The sequence below is a fragment of the Phodopus roborovskii genome, unplaced genomic scaffold (genome assembly GCF_943737965.1).
Source record: "Phodopus roborovskii unplaced genomic scaffold, PHOROB, whole genome shotgun sequence".
Classification (NCBI taxonomy): Eukaryota; Metazoa; Chordata; class Mammalia; order Rodentia; family Cricetidae; genus Phodopus; species Phodopus roborovskii.
In genome coordinates this window covers 1,197,501-1,220,697 of record NW_026126638.1, presented here as the reverse complement: position 1 = coordinate 1,220,697, position 23,197 = coordinate 1,197,501, and the positions used below count along the sequence as shown (strand labels likewise).

At 49.8% G+C, this 23,197-nt stretch overlaps 3 protein-coding genes across 4 annotated transcripts in view; 2 read left to right on the top strand and 1 right to left on the bottom strand.

Moving 5' to 3' along the window:
- Nucleotides 1–1,916: 1,916 nt before the first annotated feature.
- On the top strand, nt 1,917–8,545 carry Cd27 (CD27 molecule). The gene is made up of 6 exons (XM_051173226.1): nt 1,917–2,181; nt 2,291–2,422; nt 6,535–6,714; nt 6,896–6,973; nt 7,491–7,610; nt 7,802–8,545. Exons 1-6 carry the CDS (start codon nt 2,046–2,048, stop codon nt 7,921–7,923), a joined length of 768 nt encoding a protein of 255 aa, XP_051029183.1. The 5' UTR covers nt 1,917–2,045; the 3' UTR covers nt 7,924–8,545.
- Nucleotides 8,546–9,461: 916 nt separating this feature from the next.
- Tapbpl (TAP binding protein like) lies at nt 9,462–17,014 on the top strand. Of its 2 annotated transcripts, none has more exons than XM_051173069.1 (7): nt 9,462–9,623; nt 10,398–10,634; nt 10,748–11,014; nt 12,989–13,327; nt 14,579–14,884; nt 16,438–16,521; nt 16,846–17,014. In XM_051173069.1, exons 1-7 carry the CDS (start codon nt 9,560–9,562, stop codon nt 16,884–16,886), a joined length of 1,338 nt encoding a protein of 445 aa, XP_051029026.1. In that variant the 5' UTR covers nt 9,462–9,559; the 3' UTR covers nt 16,887–17,014. The 2 variants fall into 2 exon arrangements, with proteins under 2 accessions (XP_051029026.1, XP_051029025.1); XM_051173068.1 differs by having other exon boundaries at nt 16,660–17,014.
- Nucleotides 17,015–20,796: 3,782 nt separating this feature from the next.
- Nucleotides 20,797–23,197, bottom strand: part of Vamp1 (vesicle associated membrane protein 1) — a 4,728-nt gene continuing 2,327 nt past the window's right edge. Inside the window, exons 2-5 of the mRNA XM_051173070.1 lie at nt 22,224–22,350; nt 21,847–22,005; nt 21,341–21,392; nt 20,797–20,928 (exon numbers count right to left, since the gene is read on the bottom strand). Of these exons, the coding sequence (XP_051029027.1) occupies nt 20,912–20,928; nt 21,341–21,392; nt 21,847–22,005; nt 22,224–22,350 (355 nt within the window). The 3' untranslated portion in view covers nt 20,797–20,911. The remainder of the gene's footprint in view (nt 20,929–21,340; nt 21,393–21,846; nt 22,006–22,223; nt 22,351–23,197) is intronic.

Here is a 23,197-nt window from a genome sequence, read left to right as displayed (position 1 = left end):
CCCACCCCTGTCACATCTGCCTTAAGATTCATGATTAACGCTGAAGATATTGGAGCCTGGGGACGAGGAACCGAATTCCTCCAGTCACAAAGCTGTCATGGTCTATGAAGGGCACATGGTAGAGGGTGGTTTTCCTTGAACAACTCTATGAACCCTAACCCCTGTGCCTCCTGGCTTGAGCGGACCCTTGAAGGGCGGCAGGGAGGGGGGGTGGCGGGAAGGAAGGAGGGCGGAAAAAATGAAGAGGCAGGAAACTGAAGCAGAAGATACAGAGAACAGAGCTAACATCCCCCAGGTGTGACCACAGGGTTGTGACACTTCACCAGCAGTGTGGAAACAACTGTGAAGCCCCCAAATGAGACGTGTGCTTGAGATAAGTCACTGGAAAGAGTGGGGGAGTTCAACGGTCCGTGCATAGCAAGCACAGAGACTCCAAGATCCTCATCCGATTTCCCGGAGGAGCCAGTCAACAGGCTTAGGGTGGTCCATATAGGAGTCCACCTTTAATCCCAGGTACACCAGGCCATGACAGGGCTGATGGTTCAGGTGCCTGAGCACATCAGTGATCAACCCAGCCAGAAGCAGGAAGGAAGATTAAAAGTGGGATTAAGTAAAGCAGGAGAGCTGGAAAGGGTCTTGACGGGCAGTGGGCCAGATCTGCCTCACGGACTGGCATTAAGCAAAAAGGAAATCTGGCTGGAGGGACAGCTCAGCAGGAAAGCGCAAGGACCTGAGTTTGATTCCCAAACCTCATGCTGAAGGAGTGGAAAAGGGAGGAGCCAAGGTTTGCTGGGCAGCCAGCCTCCTCTACTGGCCAGTGAGAAATCCTACTTCGAAATAATAAAAACAATAATATCAATAATCATTGATGTGCCTGAGGAATGAAACCAAGGCTATCTCCTGACCTCTATACACATGCACACATATGTGCATCCACACACACATAAGCACCTGTACACACACACACATGCACACACAGAGAGACTGCAGGGTGATCTTACAGCACAGAAAGGGACACAGAAGACACAGGACTAACTCTTGGCCTTTAATTATAAGCAATGCTGGAAGAGCTTGTGTGGCCATAAAAGCAAACCTCAGTTACACAAGTCTGGTTGTCTTCGTGACACCTCCCTCTGGACACGCAATAGTGTCGCTGCATGTGTGTTGTGTTAGGGGTAGTGGAGTTGCCAAGGAAGTGAACAGTCTTGGGTTCAATCCTTAGTGCCACATTCACTTGCTATGGTGGCACACCCTTGTTACATTAGTGGCAATGGCGTGATGGCATGCCCCTATAGTAACAGCAGCAGCGGCATGGTGGCACACCCCGTAACAACAGCAGCACTCAGGGAACGGAGGCAGGAAGGTCAGACGTTCAAAGTCACCCTCAGCTGCACAGCAAATGTGAGGCTGCCTTGGGGTAGACGAGACCAGCTCCCAAAACTACGTTGTGTTTAGTTGTGTTGTTCCACCCTCATGGGATGGTTTGTGGCGCTAGTTTTATGCAGACTCTGAAAGTGTCGTGATTCTAAAACTAATCTGACTCTACAAACCTCAGCAGTAGTGTGCAGTCTGGCTCCTTTACTCCCATTCTCTGTGAGGGAGGAGACATACTGGGACAGATGAGGGCATCTAGTGCGCAGCCCTGTGAGCACGCAGCACCCTCCCCTGTAAAAGCAGCATACGCAGGTGGGTTAGGCACTGGCTTCTTGAGCGAGGGTGGTGGAAGCCAAGGAGGGCACGTGTCTGTAAAGAACAATAGTGCTGGGGGTTTGCCCCGTCAGTCTCTCCAGAGCGCGGGGGGGGGAAAAAAAAGAAAGAGAGAAAAAGAAAAAGTGGGGGGTGGAGGCTGCTAGGCTGCTGTGAGGGGAAAAAAAAACCACACACACACACACACACACACACTCACCAGCCAGCCACAACTGCCACCAGAGCTTGACTTACCACCCAAGTGGAGGCTCTACGGCAGCTGCCCAGAGCACAGAGTTGGCATTAGTGCCAAGGCAACAACAGCTGGGGCTCAGAAAAGACCTCGCTGGGCAGGAACCATGGCTTGGTTACCTCCCTACTGGCTCTGCCTGCTGGGGACCTTGGTAGGGCTCTCAGCCACTCCAGCTTCCAAGAGCTGTCCAGACAGACATTACTGGACTCGGGGAGGATTGTGCTGCCAGCTGTGTAAGCCAGGTAAGAGGAGGCCTCCTCAGCAGGCCTGGGGAGAGGCTGTTTAAGAAGAGAGGCGCATGGGGTTAGGAATCACCTGGCCTGGACCTGATTCCGGACCCTCTGCTCACAGGTACTTTCTTTGTAAGTGACTGTAGCCAGAACAGAACAGCTGCCCTGTGTGACCCGTGTATCCCAGGCGTCTCCTTCTCTCCGGACTACCACACCCGGCCCCACTGTGAGAGCTGCAGGCATTGTAACTCTGGTAAGCGGGGCAGGGTGTGCAAAAGGTGACACTGAGCAGGTCCGGGGCTGCAAGGCTGCTGGAGCGAATGGTGTGCAGAAGCCAGAGGGCTTGGAATCAGAGAGCTTCATCTGCTTCAGGGCTCATGGGAAGTGGGGTCGATGCTGAGACACGCTGCGCCTTGGGCAGGGCTTGTGGAAAGACATCTAGTGTTTCATGGAAGACATGTAGATTTCAGGGATCAGTGAGAAGGACTCTAGATAGGATTTGAGACTATAAAAACAGTGATATTGCCTGGTACAGTGGTGCATGTCCACAGTCCTAACTACAAGGCAGGTAGAGGCAGGAGGATCACTTGGTCACAGAAGTTCAAGGACAGCCTGACCCTATCTCAAAAAAAAAAAAAAAAAAAAAAAAAAAAGCCAACAAGATGGCTTAGTAGGCAGATACTTGCCAGCAAGTCTTGCCACCTGAGTTCATTTCCTGGGCCACATGGTAGAAGAAAATAATCAACTGGTAAGTTCTCCTCTGAGCTCATATGTGTGCATGAGTACACATGGAAATGAAAAAATATCATTTTCCCAGTATAGTGGTGCACACCTTTAATCCCAGCACTCCAGAGGCAGGCTATGAGCTCAAGGGCAGCCTCATCTACAAATCAGGTTCCAGAATAGCCAGAGCTGTTACACAGCTGTCTTAGGAAGAAAGAAAAGAAGGAAGGAAGGAAGGAAGGGCAAAAGAAAGAGGGAGGGAAGGGAGGAGAAAAGAAAAGAGAAGAAAAAAGTGGGGAAAAAATAATTTAAGGGTGGATAGTTCCAGAAACCCAGGTCTCAGAAAAGCAACTTCCAGCCAACGAACATCCTGTGTTCCCATGCTCCCACAGTGTACATTTGCAGGCCAGCTGCTGAGAATTTGGAGTTAGGAAATAACACCAGAAGCCACAGGGTAACAACCTTTTTGCACAAAAGCCATTTTGGCAGGGGGGGCGCAAATAGATCTGTCCTTTCTCCTAACTATTCAGTTCCGCTGTCTGTGAATGAAGAGGTAGGGTATATCAGTTTTCAGACTCTGCAACCATCTCCCCACCTCTGCTAGGGATTCAGGAAGTCTGCGTACACTAGAATAGCACACTCTAAAGAGGCCCCTTTGAAATAATGGTTGCCAGCGAGACACACTGTCAACATGGGGGGGGGATTAATTGCTGTTGAAAAAAGCCTGTAGGAAGTAGAAATTGATTTTAATAACGTCAGAAGAGAATATGTTCTGGAAGTGGAAGCAATTTAACAGGACCATCCCTGATGGTTACACTGAGGCAAATATAATAAAAGTCTTGTCTGTGGGGATTTCAGAAATACTACACTGCACCTAAATCAAACTGTTATTTTTCCAAGTGTTAAAAATTTCATATAAGTAAAAATTTTTTCTGTATCCAACGACTTAGTTGTGACTAAACTGTGTGGCTTCACAACATTGTCATTTAATATTATATCCTCTCTCTCTTTTTTAAAATTGGTTTTTCAAGACAGGGTTTCTCTGAGTAGCCCCAACTGTCCTGGAACTCACTTTGTAGACCAGTGTGTTCCTGGAACTTGGAGATCTACACACCTCTGCTTCCCAAGTGCTGGGACTAAAGGCGTGTGCCACTACTGCCCAGTTTAATATTATATTCTTTAAAAAAACAAAGCATCAGGCCAGGCATGGTGTCACATGCCTTTAATCCCAACACTTGGGAGGCAGAGGCATGTGAATCTTTGTGAGTTTAAAGCCAGCATGGCCTCTATAGCTAGTTCCAAGACAGCCATAGACACACAGAGAAACCCTGTCTCAAAAACAAACTTTCTTCCATAACTCGGTGAATGGGCTGGATCCCCAGCACAGCATTAAAGGATATTAGTCATAGTCCCGGGCTCACTTGGGCCACACATATACTGAAACTGGGACAATAATACAAATAAAATTAACACGGTTAATTTTCACACAGATTCACCAAACATTCCATATTTTTATACACCAAGGAGAAAAAAATCATAGTAAAAGCAACATCATTTTGTTGTTGTTTGGTTGGTTAGTTTTGCTTTTGACTTTTGAGACAAGTTTTCTCTATGTAGCCCAGGCTGGCCTGGAGCACTACAGAGACTAAGCAGCCTCTTCCAGAGATTCATCTACCTCCTAAATTCTGGGATTAAAGGCATGTGTCACCATGCCCAGCAAAGCAACAGAAACATTCCTGAAGCAACTTAGAAATAAGATTCTCTCTCCCTGGCAGCAGCCTCCACAGGGTGGGAATTCCTTAATGCAAGCCCCCGGCTCTTGTCAGAAGCCTTCTGCTGATACCCAGTCCGCCCTCAACCCCTCACTGTGTCCTAGGCTTCCACCCTTGCCTGCAGGTCTCAGCCTAACCCAAGGTATCAGGCAGCCAGAGCTAGGCAAAGGGGGCAGACCCACGGGGTCAGCCTTTGCCAGACCCCGGCGCTCACATCTTTAAGATGGGGAATTGTGTGCTCAGTTCAGGTACTGTAAGGATCCATAGGTCCCCTGTATTCCCAACTGAGACAACAGCACATCATCCACCTGTCAGCAGCCCGGCCCAGCAGTGTCCTGAGCTAGCCTCTTTCACCATCCCCTACCCCCCACCACCACCCCCATTCGCTCCCCAAGCTTCTCCCACTCTTCCTGAGCAGATCCTGGTCTAGGCTGGGTCACAATTACTGACAAGCCACAAAGACACTAAGTTCTCGTAGCAACTTGATCAGAATTCAGAAAAGAGGCCACGGGACCATAGTGGAATTGTCCTTCTTTCTGGCAAGCCATAAGCAAAAGAAAACTGTTAAGAGCTGATGCGGCTGTTTGCCATCCAGCGTTTTCTATATCCCTTTCCTACCTGTAGGACTCCCAAGATTGTTGTCCCACATCCAAATGCTGTCACCTTCCAGGGAGTCACCCCCACCCCAACCCCAACAACCTGCAAGTCCAGCACAGCACCCCACCCCCTGACATAACTGATTGGCAGCTCCCAGCACTAGACTAAACTTTCTATTTTAAGGGCAACGGATGCCTACACTCAAGTTTGTCCCTAGTAAAGTTAAAACATACCAGGAATCATAGGGACCCCATTCCTAATGACTAAAAACTAGAGGCTTCTCAAATGTCCACAGGCAGCAGAATGGATAGATGCATGCATGGTGGTATATCCATACAGTGGAATACTATACAGCCATGAGAAAGAATGATCTGTAGTTAGAGCCAGCCGCATAGGTGAAATTCATAAAGAAGTCAGATAGGAGTCAGGTCACACGGCATGATTCCATCCACACAGCACAGATATGGGCACAGTTGTTTTATGGTGACGGAAGTCATGGTAACAGCCACGTTGTAAAAGCTTTGTTACCGGGAGAGGACAAAAGAAAACAGTGTTGGTTATCTGCTGTTTCTTGATCTGCTGCTGGTTATACCTGTGAGTCTAATTTTTATTTATTTTTTGAGACATGAAATCACCATGTAGCCCCCTGCTGTCCTGGAACTCACACCCAGCTGGCCCCAAACTCCTGCCTCTGCCTCCGGAGTGCTGGGATTAAAGGTGTGCTCCACCACACCTGGAAAATGGTTTTTAACTTTTAAATTACATTTCCTTATTTATTCACTCGTGTGGAAGGAGTGCATGCCAGCCACAGAGGACAATGCAGGGGTCAGTTCTCTTCTTCCAACATGTGGGTCCCAAGGACTGACCCTGGGTTGTCACGTTTGGCATCGGGTACCTTTACCTGCTGAGCCATTGCTCTGTCTCTCACACTGATTCTTAAACTTTGTACTTAGGATGTGAATACCCCTACAGAAGAATATCCCTACACACTAATAAAAAGCTTTAAAGTAGCAGCGAGTAGGAAAGGAAATCACACAATTTTCCACTTTCAGTTTCTGTTTCTGAGCCTGTGAGTTTTCTGGCAACCGTTCTTCAAAAACAATAGCAAGACAGTGGTAGTGAGGGAGGGAGAGGGTGGGTAAGGATGAGGTGATGGGAACGGAAGCATTCATACCCTTTGACTGGTTCTCTGGTGAGGGTCAGGGCAAGTAGAAACCTCGGGTCCCTAAAGGCCTGCTCAATGCTGTCCCTCCTGGCCCTCCCTTCTCCCAAGGTCTTCTCATTCGAAACTGCACAATTGCTGGCAATGCTGAGTGCGCCTGCTCCAAGGGCTGGCGGTGCAGGGACCAGGAATGTACAGAGTGTGACCCTCCTCTAAACCCTGAACTGACCATACAGCCATCTGTGGCCCCAGGCCCACAACCACAACCCACCCACTTACCTTATGCCCAAGGTATGTAGCAGGCTGCCCCTGGTCTGGTCCTTTGGGGGCAGGGAACCAGCCTACCTAGCACTGACCACTCTGCTCCGCACTTACCCCGCAATTAGGTTCAAACACAGGTTGTCAGCCCGGTGCATCCTGGGGGTGGGGGTGGGGGTGTCCTGCTGTAATTCATTCTGTCTGTTTCTTCCAGAGATGGCAGAGGCCAGGACGGTCTGGCCTGTATACACCAGGCAGTTTCCTGCCTCAACTCTCTATAACCACTGGCCATGTAAGTTTTCTCCCTCAGAGTACCCATCCCTCAGAGAAAAGTGCAAAGGAAAGAGGCCAAGAGGGCAGCACTGGGAAACCCTAAGCATGGGGTTAGGGATAGGGGTATAGAGCTACAGAGAAAGTTCAGTGCACAAGGATGCTGGCTGCACAAGCATGAGCTAAGGACATCGCTAACCTTAGCATTCGGAGGCAGAGACAGAGCCACCTTAGCTGGAACAGCCAAGTTTCCAGTTCAGAGAGGAACCCTGTCTCAAGGGAGCAGCCAGACTCTGAATGCACACACAAGCACTCACTACACACAAAGAAGAGAGACAGTGGTGGACAGACAGACAGGCAGGCAGGCAGGCAGGCAGAGCAGGAGGCAAAGGAGGGGATAACACAGTCTAGTTAGTTAGAGATTAGGAGATGGGGACTGGTCCAGCAGGGGGTGATGATGAGGGAAAGGACCAATTGAGCTGAGGGAGTCCAGGGTTAGACCCTCCTGCAAAGCCTCTGGGCTCCCTTGCCTATCACAGCCCAAAGAGCCCTGTGCAGTTCAGACTGTGTCCGAATCTTCGTGACCTTCTCCGGCATGTTTCTTGTCTTCATCCTGTGCGGAATCCTGTTCTTCCATCAAAGAAGAAACCGCAGACCAAGTAAGAGACTGGCCTCCCCTCCTTGCCCAGCCCGCCGCCTCAGACCTGCTAGTCACACCTGAAGCCCCATCCCAACTTCACCCTACTCTCTCTTCACGGGTTCTCCCCATTGCCTCCCCATCCCCTGCTTTTCTCTTCTCTCCTTACCTTCATCCCTCTCCCCACTACTGACCAAGATTGTCTCTCCACAGATGAAGACAGCCAGGCAGAGCCTGAAGAGCCTTGCCCTTACAGCTGCCCCAGGGAGGAAGAGGGCAGTGCCATCCCTATCCAAGAAGACTACCGGAAACCTGAGCCTGCTTCCTACCCTTGAGCCAGCACGGGGTGGGCCCTTTCCACTGAGGCGCCACCCAGGGGACTCTCCCCTACCATGCTCATCAGGGCCCTTTCCTGTGTACACTTGACAAACAAGATTTCTGAGACTGAACAGAATCCCCAACGTGTTTGGTCCAGCAAGCTTGGGGAGGCCCAGGCTCTGGCTATAAAACACACAAAAGCACATGCTGAGGGCAAAAATGGCCCACCAAGGGCTGGAGAAATGACTCGGCAGTGAGGGGCATACATTGCTGTGTCGGAGGACCAGAGTTTGATTCCCAGTATCTCATATGGCTCCAAAGCACCTGTAACTCCAGTTTCAGGGGATCGGATACCTTTGCCCTCCTCTGGCACACACAAAAGCAGAACATACACTCACATAGACACACATGCACATGATTAAAAATGAAATTAAAAAAAATATTGAATGGACCACCAACCTAAGCAACGAAGAAGCCCTGGTTTCACCTGCCACAAGAGACACTATCTGCGACACAAAGACTTCCCACGTTGGTCTCATCTTCTCTAGAAGCTGTGAGGCTGCTGTGAGCAGAGCAGAGAGCGGGGCTTTCTCTCGGTTTAAGTTAAAACTGTAAATAAATTCATTTTTCTAGTTCACATATACTGTTCTGTTCTCTCAGTGGGGGCAAGCATCAGAACCCAGAGACAGGTCTTATGGCCCAGGGACTCTAGTTAGTTGTGAAAGCTCTATAAGCTATTTTCCTTCCAAAAAAAAAAAAAAAAAAAAAAAAAAATGGAGGAGGCAGGAAGGGGTAATGGGGCTGGGAAGAAGGCATAAAGGGTGTGTTCCAGCATCCTTCATCAGAAAAAACAATACCCAGAACTCACATAAAAAAATAAGGACAAAAACCAAAATCTGGATGTGGCCCGTGTGCTTATAATTCAAGGGGTGGAGGTGCTGGGGTGGGGGTGGGAGAGCAGGGGTGGAGTAGATAGGACACCACTGGCATTTGTTGGCCACTAAATAATTCCAAGTTCAGAGAGAGACCCTATCTCAGAAGAATAAGATGGAGTGAGTATTGGGGAAGATACCCAGTTCCTCACTGACCCTCCACACACAGGCCTGTCTGTGCATACCCACTCACATGCATGTGTACACACTACACACACAATACAATTTAAAGTGAAATTCCACAATGCCACTCTCCAGCTTCCTGAAACTCCAACCCCACAGGCGGGCCACACCCCACCTCACCATGGGGCCAGGGATCTGGAAGGGGAGTTGTCACCAGGGCAGATCTGCAGGACTTCACATGGACCTAAAGGATGAAGGGTCCAGAGTACTGGGGGTCTACCTTCTGGCTCCATCCTTTCTCGGGCTTTCTCTTGGGGCTTTCTCTTGGGGAAACAAAATGATGTGGTGAGGTCGAGTGAGTTTTGAAATCACCTGGGGGTCTGGGGGGGCAGTGAGGAGGGTTCTGGCCGCTGCTGCTAAAGGCTTCGGGCGGGCGACAAAGGCAGTCGAAGCGAAAGTGAAAGGGAAGCCAACTGACAGAGAGAAAGAGAACTGAGCAGGCGCTGCTAGCCAAGTGAGGGTGCCCAAAGGAACCCCGGGATCTCCAGCAGAACTGTGGAGGAGGCAGCCACCGAGGAGGAGCCTGAGAGCAGCCTCCATGGGCTCTGAGCCCAGCTGGTGTCTGCTGCTCTGTTTGGCTCTCTCTGGGGCAGCGGGGACTGGTGAGTGTCGAGGTCTGGCTAGGTGGAGGGGGAAGGAAGCGTTGAGCTAAAGGAGTTCCGGGGAGAGCCACCTACCCAGAACAGTGACAGCTTCCGATTGCCTTTAAAGCCCAGCAGATGAGAGGGGTATAGGCTGAGAACACACACACACACACACACACACACACACACACACACACACACACAACACACACACACACACACACACACACACACACACACACCATTCCATGGGAGAGGGCACTGCCCCTTAGAGGAAGAAGGGGCTTTCTGGGCAAAGAAATCACCTGGGAGGTGGTGACCCCTGGAGTGGGACAGGAGAGGCCGCAATGGCAGAAAGCAGAGGACTCCAGGCAGGCTGGGAAATGAGAAAATGTCTGTCAATGTCCCTAGGGACAGCAAATGCCCAGCCCCTGTCCTCCATGGCAGTATTTGTTCCTTTGGTTTTTTTTTTTTTTTTTTTCTTTTTGTTTTTGTTTTTTGTTTTTTGTTTTTTGTTTTTTTTAACTGGGAATTCCTTTTGAAAAACCTTGTCTTCCACAGCTGGACTGTAAACATTTAAAAGCACAAATCCCTCTGGCTCTGAGCAGAACAGATCCAGAACTTAAACCAGTCCACCCAGTACCTGCCAGAGCGGCAGGTGCCTCCCCAGAAGTCGGGTTTTTAGGCAGCAGGGCCCAGAGGCAACTCTCCATGCTGACCAGCCTGCGGTTTGGGGGAGGGGGGAACCAGTGTGGAGGAAGAAGGTGATCGATCCCCTCACTTTCCCTGCAGAGGCCCCCACAGCAGACAGAGGGTGGCAGCCCACCGACATAGTCTTAGACTGCTTCTTGGTGACGGATGACAGGCATCCAAGGGCCTTTGGCAGCAGTGGGGACAGGCAGAAGGCCTTGCTTGTGTTGAAGCAGGTGCTGGTGCCAGATGATGGCTCCCTAGAGGGCATCACCGATTTCCAAGTGAGCACAGTGGCCAAAGATGACGCAGATGCACCTACTATCTTCGAGGCCTCAGGTAAAAGCCTTCCTTCCTAGGCGTCCTCCATGGGGACAGCCCCGTTACCAATCACCTGCCTCCCACCTGCCGGGTGTCCAGCCTACGTCACTGTGTGCCACCCTTCTCCCCAGTGGACTCGGTACAGATTCCCCAGGCAGAGGCCTTGCTCCACGCTGACTGCAGCGGGAGGGCAGTGACCTGTGAGATCTCCCAGTATTTCCTTGGGGCCACACGAGATGCCACTTCTGAGAGTGCAGCTTGGTTCATCAGCATGCAGGTTAGAGGGGGCCCCAGTGTCTCCATGGTGATGAAGACTTTAGGAGAAGCTGAAACTGGAGCTGCCTGGCACCCCACACTGAACCTGCCCCTGAGTCCCCAGGGTACTATAAGGACTGCAGGTAAGACAAAAAGCAGCAGCACAAGGAAGATTCCTTTGTATTTTAAATTTTATTACATTTGTTTAGTGTGTGTGTGTGTGCATGCCACAGCACAGGTGGGCATCAGAGGACAACTTGTGGGAGTTGGTTCCTCCTTCTACCATGCAGGCTCAGGGCCAGAAGTCAGTTCACTAGGCTTGGCAGCAAGCCCCTTTACCCATCTTGGTAGCCCCAAGTCTTTTTCTTCCTTCCTTCCTTTCTTTCTTTTTAGTTGTAAGAAATGGGATAGAAGGAAGGAACAAAGTCTATAGTCTACCATGTAGGTCCTCTTGGGGTACCCCTAGACCTTCATCTTTTCTTTCTAAATATCCTGAGTGCAGAAGAGGAGATACTGGAAGGGCCTTGCTTAAGAGTCAAAATATAAAGATCATCAGGTATTTTCTCCAAAATGGAGAGGTGAGTTTTATCTCACTGGGTGTCATAGGGAAATGACATATGAATTTATTCTGTCTACAGATGTTGTCACTGCTCTCTTATTTAGCCAAACACTTATCATCTCCCAGTAAAAAAGGAGCTTGGTCTGGTACTTGACAGGAATTATAGCAGAGTGCAGGGACACAGAGTCTGTTCTTATAAATAAAGCCCAGCCCTAGGGGAGGAGCGGGGTCCTGACTCAACTTGATGTGCCCTGCTTTGTTGACACCCATAGGAGACCTGCCCCCTTTCTGAAGGAAAAGTGGATGGGAGGGGGGACAGAGGGAGGGGGTAGGAGGAGAGGAGGGAGGGAGTGGAAACTGGTCAGGATGTAAAATTAACGAAAAATTTAATTAAAAGAAAAACAGCCCTTGCCCACTCCCAGTCACCACCACTTACCATGGTGGAAACTGAGAACATAGTCACATATCTAAAGAGTCCAGGTCGATATTTTGCCTCCAAAAGGAGACAACCAAGTCCACTGAAGAGGTGGAGCGCTCCTCTCCTATCCCTGGAAACCCTAAAACATTAACCTTTATTGTTATTTTGTCCTGTACTGAGGATTGAACCTACAGCCCTGCGCATGCTAAACAAGTGCTCTACCACTGCCCTACAGCTGCAACTCCCTTTTCAGTGAAATGGGGATCTCACTAAGGTGCCCAGGCAGGTCTTGAACTTATGATCCTGCCATGCCTCCTGAGTCACTGAGTCACTGAGGTAGGCACTGCCACTCTCACCGCCCCTATGGCCCTAAATGATCCTTGACACATCAGGAAAGATGTCCACCGTCTCCCACAGACCTTGTGTGGCTTAGTGTTTCTCCCACTGTGGTGGTGTATGGCTTTAATCTCAGCACTCAGGGAACAGAGGCAAATGGATCCCTGAGAGTTCAAGGACAGCCTGGTCTACTGGGTGAATTCTAGGACAGCCAGAACTGTTTCACAGAGAAACCCTGTCTCAAAAAAAAAAAAAAAAAAAAAAAAAAAAAAACCCTACAAATAAGTGAAATAACAATACACCCACACAGCCTAGACCTATTTCACCAGTTCATCTTGTCATACTTCCTCTCTGCCTGCTAAAACAGAGACATCTCTCCCCTTGAACTGACTAGACTGTAGGTACCACAACACCTCACCTCCAAATGTCTCTTCCCATGCACAGTTACAGCTCACAGCTGAAAGCGAAGGCCACTGTGAGTCATGACACCAAACAGTGAGCTCAGGGGCATATCCTGGTTGGGGAGTCAGCTACTCATAGTAGCAAGGGACGCAGCTGGGTGGGGTTGGCAGTCCCAGCACTGCAGACTGAAGCAGGAGGGCGCCAGTTCAGGCCCCCACCTGTGCCATGCTACCCTTGCAGAGAGAGCCCCATTTATTCGCAGCTCCGTCAGACAGGAAATGAACTCAGTCGGTACCACTGCCCAGGGCAGGGGGCTGGAGAAGCAGTCTGTCCGCAGCTCAGAGGCCATTTGACCGCAAGGCGGAAAACGGTCCATAAGAGGAGCTTTTTTTCTCTCTACAGTGGAGTTCCAGGTGACATCAGAGACCCAAGCCCTGAGTAGTGCGCTGGGGTCCTCGGTCTCCCTGCACTGCAGTTTCTCCATGGCACCAGGCCTGGACCTCGTTGGTGTGGAGTGGCGGCTGCAGCACCAAGGCAGTGGCCAGCTGGTGTACAGCTGGAAGGCAGGGCAGGAGCAGGCTAAGCGCAAGGGGGCTACGCTGGAGCCTGAGCAGCTACATGCGGCTGGGGATGCCTCTCTCGCCTTACCCAACCTCACTCTAAAAGACGAGGGGACCTACATCTGCCAGATCACTACCTCCCTGTACCGAGCTCAGCAAAACATCCCACTTGGCATCCTAGGTAAGGCCTGGCCTTGGTTATGGTGGGGAGAGGGAGAGAGAGGTGCCTATCGGGAGTCTTTTCCAGACTAGAATCTAAACCCAAAGGGAATTTCCTGAGAGAAGGAATGCATTCCCACAGCCTAAACACCATCTTCATCCTGAAGGCACAGGTGGTGTCAAATAAGGAGTCTCGCTGATGCCAGCGTAATTCCCCCAAGAAATAACTAGCCCGGAATCTTGCAGCACTGGCTGGCCATCTGTAACTTCAGTTCCCTAGGCCACTTCCTTGAGGGGAACCCGCAGGTGTCTCGGCAAGGAAGCGACCCACCAAGAAGTGAGAATGAAAACTCAGCTCATGTTCACTTTGTGAGCCTGGGTCAGACTTGGGGAGTTTGATATCAGGCAGATTGTTCCCAACAAATTTAAACACAGTCGAATTGGGAAAGAGTTCCTTGCTGCAATACAATCCCCCGTAATTATATCAAAACTTTATTATTTTTTCCGGGAAGATGGGTTCTAGAGATGGGCTACCTGCACTAGCTAAGGCTCTGTCCTGGCCTGGGTCATACAGAGTGTAGAGGTCATCTGGGCTGTCAGCCACCTCTGGTCCTGGTTGTGGGAGCTTGGGGGAGCCTCTGGCTATCAGGGTCATTGGATTACTAGCCACCTCTGGTCTTGGTTGTAGGGATTTGATATAGCCTGGCCCAACAGAAGACACAGAGCACCAGGCAATTTGTCACTCCCAATTCTCAGCTTTCTGGGTGGAAGAAGAGGTTTCTCATCTTTCCCATTGGAAAGACAATCCTGTATGCTTAGCATCCCTGGTTTCTCTGGAGATCTGTGGGAGCAACACTGTCATGCTATGCTCCCAGTACTTCCTGAGGGGGCAGCAGCCAAACAAGGGCAGGCAGAAGGAACAGTTCTGATCAGTGTGCAATCACTGGCTTGCAGGGGTGATAAGGAGCAAATGGAAGAGTGTGGTTCAGTGGTGCAGCGTGCCAGTATAGTACATGTAAGACCCTAGGTTGATTTTCCAGCTCTACTAAAAAAAAAAAAAAAAAAAAAAAAAATGTTGGCCTGTCACTGACTTTATCATTCCAGAAAAATGCATCCCTTTATGACCCTCATCCAGGCAGACCCTTACTGCAACCCTTTGGAACACTGGGAAGTTTCAGTCTCCACAACCTACCTTCACTCTCGAGAGGCTTCAGGCTCCTCTGCAGATCCTAATCAGATGCCTCTACAATCTTACTCCTCATTCTTTCCCCAGCTACCCCCAAAGTACAGCTGCACCTGGCAAACAAGGATCTGCCACACTCCCTCATCTGCAGTGTCACTGGCTATTATCCTCTGGATGTTGTGGTGACATGGGTCCGAGAGGAGCAGGGTGGAATTCCAGCCCAAGTCTCTGGTGCCTCCTTCTCCAGCCTCAGGCAAAGCATGATGGGAACCTACAGCATCTCTTCCAACGTGATGGCTGAGCCTGGCCCCACAGGTGCTACTTACACCTGCCAAGTTGCCCACGTCTCCCTGGAAGAGCCCCTTAGAGCCAGCATGAGGGTTTCCCCACATACAGGTACTGGGAGTGCCGTCTCTTCCTCCATACTCGGGCTTGGGGCTCCCCTACTTCCAGGTCATCTTCAGCCTTCGGTTGATGCTCATGAACTTGCTCTCTTCCACCTTCACGCTCTTAACTTTCCCAGAGTGGCAGCCTCTACCACTAGGAATCCCCAGCCTCCAAATAATACACTTGGGCTGGGGGAGGGGGGAAGGGGCGTGCATCCCTTTTCCTGTAGGAGCTTAGTACAGTTGGAGAGACAAGTGAGGCCCACAGGGAAGATGACCCAGAACAGACAGTTAGGCAGTTCAGCAGGAAGGGAGCCCTTAAGACCAGAGCTCAGCCCATGTGAAAATCAGATTGTACAACAGCCTACAGAGAACAAGGGAACGTGGATAGAGTTGGGGGTATATGAGAGAAAAAGCAAGAGGCAATGATACTTCAAGGTAGTTACATCTGCACATTTACACAACAAACATTGTAAACTCAACTCTACACTGATTTTAATATTTGATGTGTTTAAGTGTTTGCCTGAATGAATATAAGTGCACCATGTACATGTAACATTCATAGAGGACAGAAGCAGGCATCCCCTGGGACTGGAGTTATAGATGGTTGTCAGCCACCCTGTAGGTGCTGGGAATGGAACTCCAGGTCCTCTGCAAGAGCAACAAGAACTCTTAACTGCTTAGCCCATTCTCCACCCTCTAAATACTCAACTTTTAAGTATGATGTCACACATTACACCTATTTATCTTTGGGAATGGGTCTTACTGTTGATATTCAGGCTGGCCTCAAATTTCTCTGCCCAATCAATCCTCCTACTCACCCTCCTAAATAGCTGGGACTACAGATACCATGACCATGTCTAGCACTTATCTTACATATGAGTAAGCTGGTATTTGCAGACACTGAGCAGTTTGCCCAAGGTTCTCTACCAGTAAACAGTAAAAAGAGAAAATGAAGCCAGCAGGCAAGCTGAATGCCTTACAAGTTTATACCCTATAATTTTGATAGGCCACACATTAGAACTTCATCCTAAAAGCCACAGAATATTGCAGTTATAAGCAGGAAAGGGTATGAACCTCAAAATGAAAATATCAAGAGCCCAAGACATCATTTGGTTGCTCACCAGACTATGCGCTTCCCCAAAACTAAAGTTTTGTTTTAATTCACGTTATACCCCAGCTACTAGCCCTTAGTCGCTAGTATAACCTCAATCTCTTTTGCAAAACATTTCAAATGTGGAATGTGGAATGCGGTATAGTGGTGAGTGCCCATAATCGCGGCACTAGAAGGCTGCAGCGGGAGTCTAAGTTCAAAGCCTGGGACGGCCAGGGAGACCCTGTCTGCGAACTACAAAGTCCTGATTGAGAAGAGGACATTAACACATACATGTACAGTCTTTGGACAAGCGCAGGCGCCGCTGTGTGCATGGGCCCAGGGCCTCAGGGCCTCCGGCTTGTGAAGGGAAGCTTCACAAGCACCCACACCACAGCTTGCCTCCTACGGGGAGGGGTGCTCTAGGGTGAGGGCTCAGCACCTGGCTCTGTGCTCCTTCTCGCCCACAGAGCAGGGAACAGCCTTTGGAGTCATCTTTGCCAGCATTCTCTTCCTTCTTGCCCTGTTGTTCCTGGGACTTCGGAGACAGCAAGGTAAGTTTGTAGATCAACCCACTCCTAAGTACCTGCCCACCCCTACCAGGGATGAAGTCCTCTGTGCTGGGTTCCAGATGTTCCCACTGTGTCCCCATTTGAAACTATTCGTTCCATTTTCTCTGTTTCTTTGTCAAGGCCCACCAGGATTAAGAGGCACTCTGGGTAGCCTCTCTCTTGCCTGCAGATAAAAAGCAGAGTTCCCATGTTCTAGCTACCAAGGGGCCCCATGCTGAGGTGTGAGACCGAAAAGCGCCTGAAGGAGGCGCCCTTGTGAGAGTGAGGTACTCATCCTGGTCTCTGCCTTCCATCCCTGTTGAGAAGATCCAGGGCAGATGAAAAAGGAGGCAACAACAGGAGAGTAGAAGTATCTGAGTGGAGGCTAACCCTGAAGTCAAGGATGGAGCAAGTGAAGAGAGGCGGAAGACGGTAGGGGCTGGCCACCGCCCACAAACTCCTAACTGTCAAAATAAAAACACTCTCTGTCTACAGCGCGAAGCTTTTCTACTTTGTCTTTTTCCCTGTTAGTCCCAACAGATCCCCAGGTCCCCATTCCCAGCCGCTCCACTTTGCAGTTTCAAGGTAAGAAGCAGAGGCCTGCCAGGGCTACATCTCCACTGCTGTATAATCAGAGATTAAAGTTCTGACCCTGCAGACGGCTGCCAGGAGTTTTGTGAAACTCAAGCTGCACTCCCTCAGTCGCAGAAGAAGTTTCTTATGCTCGTTTCCTTGAGGGACGTTGTGGATACAGTACAACTCAGCATATAAAAATTGTGGGTATTAAGTCTGTTATCAAAAAACAAAAATGAAACAAGGAGGCTAGAAAGATAGCTCAGTGGCTAAGAACACTGATGATTGTTCTTCCAGAGGACCTGGACTTGGCTCCCAGCACCCACTTGGCAGCTAATAACCATCTATAACTTATTCTAAGGAATCCAATGCTCTCTTCTGACCTCCTGGGGCACCAGGCATGCATGCGGTACACAAACATACATGCAGGAAAAAACAAGTATGCAGATAAAATAAAAACAAATATATCTTTTAGAAAATAAGTGTGTCTAAGTGTGTGTCTGTGCACCACATGCATGCAGAAGCGTGCAGAGGTCAGAAGAGGGGCTGGAGTCACCCACAGTTTTGAGCTGCCATGTGGGTGCTGGAAACAGAACCTGGATCCTCTGAAAGTCCTTTTCAGATTTATTTATTTTATTGTTTTATGTGTATAAGTATTTTGCCTGCATGTGTGTATGTGTACCACCTGCATGCCTGGTACCAGGAGAGAGCATCAGATCTGGCACTGGAGTTTATGGGTGGTTGTGAGCCATCATGTGGGTGCTACGAATCAAGCCTGGGTCCTCTGCAAGAGCAACAAGTGCTCTTAATCCCTGAGCCAACTCTCCAGCCCCAAATAAAATTAAAAAACAAAAAAACAGGAGTGGTGGTGTATGCATTTAATCCCAGCACTCAGAAGGCAGAAGCAGGCAGATCTCTGAGTTCAAAGCCAGCCTGGTATAAACACTGAGAGTTCCAAGACAGCCAGGGACGCACAGAGAAACTTTGTCTTGAAAAAACAACAATAAAAATCCCTGGGCTTAGAAGCCAGAGAGCATTATCTTAAAAGAAGGTGGTGGAGAGGCTGGAGAGATGGCTCTGCAGTCAGAGCACTGGCTGCTCTTGCAGAGGATCTGGCTTCCCAGCAGCTACATAGTGGCTCACAGCCATCTGTAAACTCAGCTCCATGGGATCTGATGCCCTCTTCTTGGTGCCAGGCACACATGTGGTGTAACTGCATGCATGCAGGCAGGCAAACACTCACACACTTAAAATAGGGATAGATCTTAAAAAGCAAACTTGCTATTTCAGAAGACCTTAGTCTAGAGAAAGCATTTAGGAGACAAGCACAATGGTGCACACTGGAAACCCCTGTCTTAACAAACAAACAAACAAAAATAAATAAATAAAAGCTAATTAAAAGGGGGACACAAACTTATGCATGAGGATGAGAAAAAGGTAGTAGGACAGGCTGGAAGCCTTGTCTAGGCACAACCCTTAAAACACAACAAGCGGGTAGAGGAAATCGGGAGAGGCCTGAGAAAGCCTGCAATTGTTTGCCAGTATGAGGTGCCCACTCAGCTTCCTGGCATCACTTCCTCTCACCAGCCCCTGCAAGCACTGGGGTGCTTCAGGTATGAAGGCCAAGAACACAGACCACTTCCTCTGCCAACGTAGGGACCAAAGAACACACACAAGTCAGCCCTTCTGGCCTTCAGCCAACCTAGGACGACACCCTCTCCTCCCCGTCCCCAGCACGACAACCCAAACAACAATCCAGTCCATGCTGTGGTAGGAATTTGTATTTTTCACCTTTGTTGAGAATACATGAAATTGGTAAATATGTCACATGCCTTTGGTGGAAATACAACTCTTACTACTCTATACATAAACGATGAGACTGGGTTAGGAAAAAGACAGAGAGGTGATGGCAGACACAATGGAACCCCACATCGTCTCATGGCAAACCAAAGGAGGGGATGTGGGAAGCTTGGCTTCAACTGGCTGCAAAGTCCCAGAGTTTAGTTGCATATTTGCTCATGCATATGGGGGGGGGGCACAAAGACACAGAAGAGGGTCCAGAGTGGGGTGAGTGAGTGGAAGGAAGGGCTAACACCCCCAAAAGAACAAAGCCACTACACCTGGTAAGCCTTAGAGGGACAGAAACCCAGGAAAGAATTCCCCAGCTAGGGCTGGGGTGGGTAAATTTGCTGCAGGCTCAGGGTACATCGAGGACAGTGTTGGTCTTCTCCAGCGGTGACCCCCCCCCTCCCCGCATTAGGCAAAGAGAAGCCCAGAGGATAGTGGAGACCTTCGAGGGGAGCGTTGGCAGAGTACACTGCCTGCTTTCTTCCAGCTCTTCAGTCCTGCCCTGAGGCAGGACGAAGGGGACGTGGGAAATGGGCAAGGGGAAAAGAAGGATGGTTTTGCAGAGTGAAATGCTGCTGCGTGGAAAGTGGGCGCCCCAGGCTAGCACAGCCCCTCCTCTTCCTGCTTGTGGGCCAGAGGACAGAAGTACTAAAGGTCTGAGAGCGCGCGCACACACACACACACACACACACACACACACACACACACACACACACCCGCTCCTCCACTAGCATGCATCCTATCATGAGCCCCAGCAGCAGCTCCCAAGACAGACCAAGCAGCTTCCATCCTCGGGTTTCAGGGTCTATGGGCACAGAGCATGCAAAGGGAGTACAAGAAAGGAGGCAATGCAGAATTCCAATGGGTAAGGATGGTTCCAGAGAAAGCACTTAAGGAAGAGAAGCAGACAGCTCCAGACGCGAGGCCCCATGCTGGCACAGCAGTGCACAGCACACCTGTCACAGGCTGGCACCCACTCCCACCCGAGACTGAGCTGCGGGCTTTGCTGGACTTTTGTAAATCTCTAAAGGCTCTCCTGCCTCATCCCTGTGTCAGGCAAGAACACAGGAGCGGTGTGGAGGAAGGGGTTCTGTGGGAGCCATTTTAAACTCATTTCCCATCATCGGCAGCAGGGGAGGAAGAGGACTTCGATAACGAGATGGCAAGAAGCATGTTCCTGAAAGCCTGCTACCGTCAAAGCTGATTGCTATTATTTGGTGCCCTCACAAACAACGTAGGATGCTTCAGGAAACATGAGGAGGCAGCAGCTCCTTCTAGCATGGAGACGGCTTTGAGGAGAAAATAAGAGTCTCCTACTGTTTTTAAAATCAGTAAATACTTGTTTTCTAGGCCCACAGAGAACAAAGTAAAAGGCTGTAAAGTTCCCCAAAGATATAGAAAACCTTGGACTGACAGATAAGCACTAACTGCAAATCCCTTTCTAAAAGGGATTCAATGCTGGTCTGTAAACAGACCTCTGGGACCCGAGACAGGCCTGGTATGAGGGGAAAGTTCCAAATGAGGGCAAGAGGGCAGTGGAAGCTACTACTTCCCAACTAGTCTGGGTCCCCTCCTGCTGAAGGCCAGCCTTTCCAGGAGACATCATGGACACAAACACCCTTCTCCATCCCTCAGCCATGCCAGCTTCTCAGACACTTCACCTCTGTCATACCCGCCCTCCTCCTTCCCTTGGCCACAGCTCTTTTAAGCTCTGGGATACACAAAAACGGGGTAAGGAGGAGGTGTCAGACATTGCTCTTTGGGTAGTGACTTCCAGACGGGGCCACGAGCAGCATTTCTAGTTAAGGAAGAGAGTGCAAATGAATGCAACAAAAAGGGAGGGAGATGGGTGATGGAGAAGCCCGGGCTAGACTGGGGAAAGGTAGACGGAGGAGTTGGTTGAGCGGGCAAACAGAGAGAAACAGACATGAGCTTGGATGGCAATGGAGAACAGGGAGGAGATGGCACATTCTCAAGTAAAAAAGTAGACTGGACACAGGAAGCAGGAAGTCCCAGACGAAGAAGAAAAAAGAGACAGGAGAAAACAAGAGGGCAGGTTACATCACGTTACTAGACATTCAGGCCTCGCAGTTACATGGTACCCCAGCCCCAAGGTCTCCCTTGGACCCAAGCCAATGGCAAACAGCACACCCCCACTTCTCAGCAGAAGGGGCCATCTCCCCACGACTCTTTGCAGGGGGAGGCTTGTCCATCAAGGAATCGCCTTGTTTTTGCCCTTCCTGCCCCCACAAACCAGGCGATGACCCCACAGAAGCAGTCTCCATACCTCAGTCAGAGCAGCCCCACTCCCCAGGCAGGCAGGCAGGCAGGCAGGCGGGGCTGGGAAAGGACTCCAGGACCTTCCCACCTCGTCACCCCATCGCAGCCACACGATACTTACTTACAATAACTACCACGATGATGGCACAGATCGCTCCCAGCATTATCATCATCTGAGGACAGAACAGAACAGAGCACAAGCCCTTGGACTCAGGAAGGAACAGGATAGAGATGCGAGGTCATCCACAGACCTCTACTCAAAGAAGGAGGACAAGACTCTCAGCCTCATTTTTGTTTAGTTCTGATGCCTGTTCATTCTTTCTTGGAATTCTGATGGAAAGGCAAATTTTATGAAGTGTTTGCTGCATCTACAGAAGTTGTGGGTATTTTAAAATACATATACTGGGCCAGTGTGTTGCTAATGGGGGTCTGAGGAAGAGGCAGGTGGGACGTTCTGGGAAAATAAACTTCACTGGTCTAAATTCTAAATTCCTCTACATAGGGCTTTCTGAATACTCTAGCCTACCCTGGTGGCCAATCCCGGTAATACAAATCGAGGAGCGGTCCAGATCTCAGCAAAAAGCTGGTGGTTTTCTCCCTCCTCCCAGGGAGGGCAGGGACACTCACCTTGCAGTTTTTCCACCAGTACTTCCTTTTCAGCTTGGCGGCACTGCTCTCAAATTGTGAGGCTCCAGCCTGCAAGGCGTCAGCCCGGTCATCCAACTCGGACAGCTTCTGGTCCCTCTCTAGGACCTTGTCCACATTCACACGCATGATGTCCACCACCTGAGGGGGTTGCAGAAACAGAGCTACTGAGATTTCCCCACCGGAGACAGAGGAAATGAGCAATGCCCGGGAGACCACAAGCCAAGGCCTGTGGATCCAAGGGATGCTTTGCCCATCACAACCTTTCCCCCTATGAAAAAGAGGAGAAGAGATGAGATGATGCTTTGTTTCTAAGCTCCTTGGTCTAGAAACTCTCATGGAGTGGGCCAGGGGCCTACCTCCTCCACTTGTGCCTGGGTTTGCTGTAGTCTTCTATTACTGGTCATATTAGGGGGAGGACCAGGAGGGCCCCCACCTGGGGCAGCCCCTTCTGTCCCTTCAGCGGGTGGCTGAGCTGGAGCAGACCTGTAGAGAGAAGTGAACAGTACACAGTGACGGAGGAGAGAAGAGACTCCTGTGTATCCTCACTTAGACAGAAGCAATGGTTGGATGCAAACAGAAGGTGTCTTAGCTCCTCTGCAATCCCAAGTGTTAAGATGAAGCTTAGAGACATGCAGCAAAGGATGCAAGATCTCCTAACATTTGGATGAGGGTTGCAGTGCCATTAAGCGATCTTGATTGGGACTGTCCTGTGATGCAAACATCCTCTGGCAAATGGCCACAGGGACACATATGCCAGTCTTGATCTAAATGGAATTTGCCTGGCTATTAGAAGTTCTCCACATGAAATAAGACGGGAAAACCCAAGCCAGGAGAGCAGAAATCTGTAGAAAAGGCTAAACTGTAAGGATAACTGAACTCTGGTTTGAATATAAGTGATCCTGCTTATGGGGGGGGGGTCTGGTTACCAGTTATGTTTCATACTTAATTGGTACACTACAGCTGCTGCAAAGACAATTTGGAGAATCACCAAAGGCAAAGTCTGTATGGATGGAATGAGTCAGGGATATTTGTATTATTTTTGGCAGAGAAGATGGGGTTTCATTTAAATTGAATCTGGGGCCTAAAGCAATCACACTAAATGCTAGAACTAATTCTCAATGTGCATCCAGCATATATGTTCTGTCCCATCCTTCTTCAGACTTGGCAGTGTCTCAGGATACTCTCCTAGGCCCCTGTGTCAGAAGAGAAAGCTTGAACTACTCTACCACACAGCGTGTAAGGACTAGCCTCTCTTCTGGCACCACTGAGGACAAAGAGTTCTCATGGTCTTAGAAGGGAATAATGCAGAGTGGGTTTGTTTTTGTTTTGA

Bases quoted from the DNA above. Each gene is read 5' to 3' on its own strand.
- Tapbpl (XM_051173068.1), top strand. From the start codon at position 9,560: ATGGGCTCTGAGCCCAGCTGGTGTCTGCTGCTCTGTTTGGCTCTCTCT. The intron at 14,885-16,437 runs GTACTGGGAGTG...TCTCGCCCACAG, and splicing joins GAGGGTTTCCCCACATACAG to AGCAGGGAACAGCCTTTGGA. The intron at 16,522-16,659 runs GTAAGTTTGTAG...TTCTTTGTCAAG, and splicing joins GGGACTTCGGAGACAGCAAG to GCCCACCAGGATTAAGAGGC.
- Cd27 (XM_051173226.1), top strand. From the start codon at position 2,046: ATGGCTTGGTTACCTCCCTACTGGCTCTGCCTGCTGGGGACCTTGGTA. The intron at 2,423-6,534 runs GTAAGCGGGGCA...CCTTCTCCCAAG, and splicing joins CTGCAGGCATTGTAACTCTG to GTCTTCTCATTCGAAACTGC. The intron at 7,611-7,801 runs GTAAGAGACTGG...GTCTCTCCACAG, and splicing joins AAGAAGAAACCGCAGACCAA to ATGAAGACAGCCAGGCAGAG.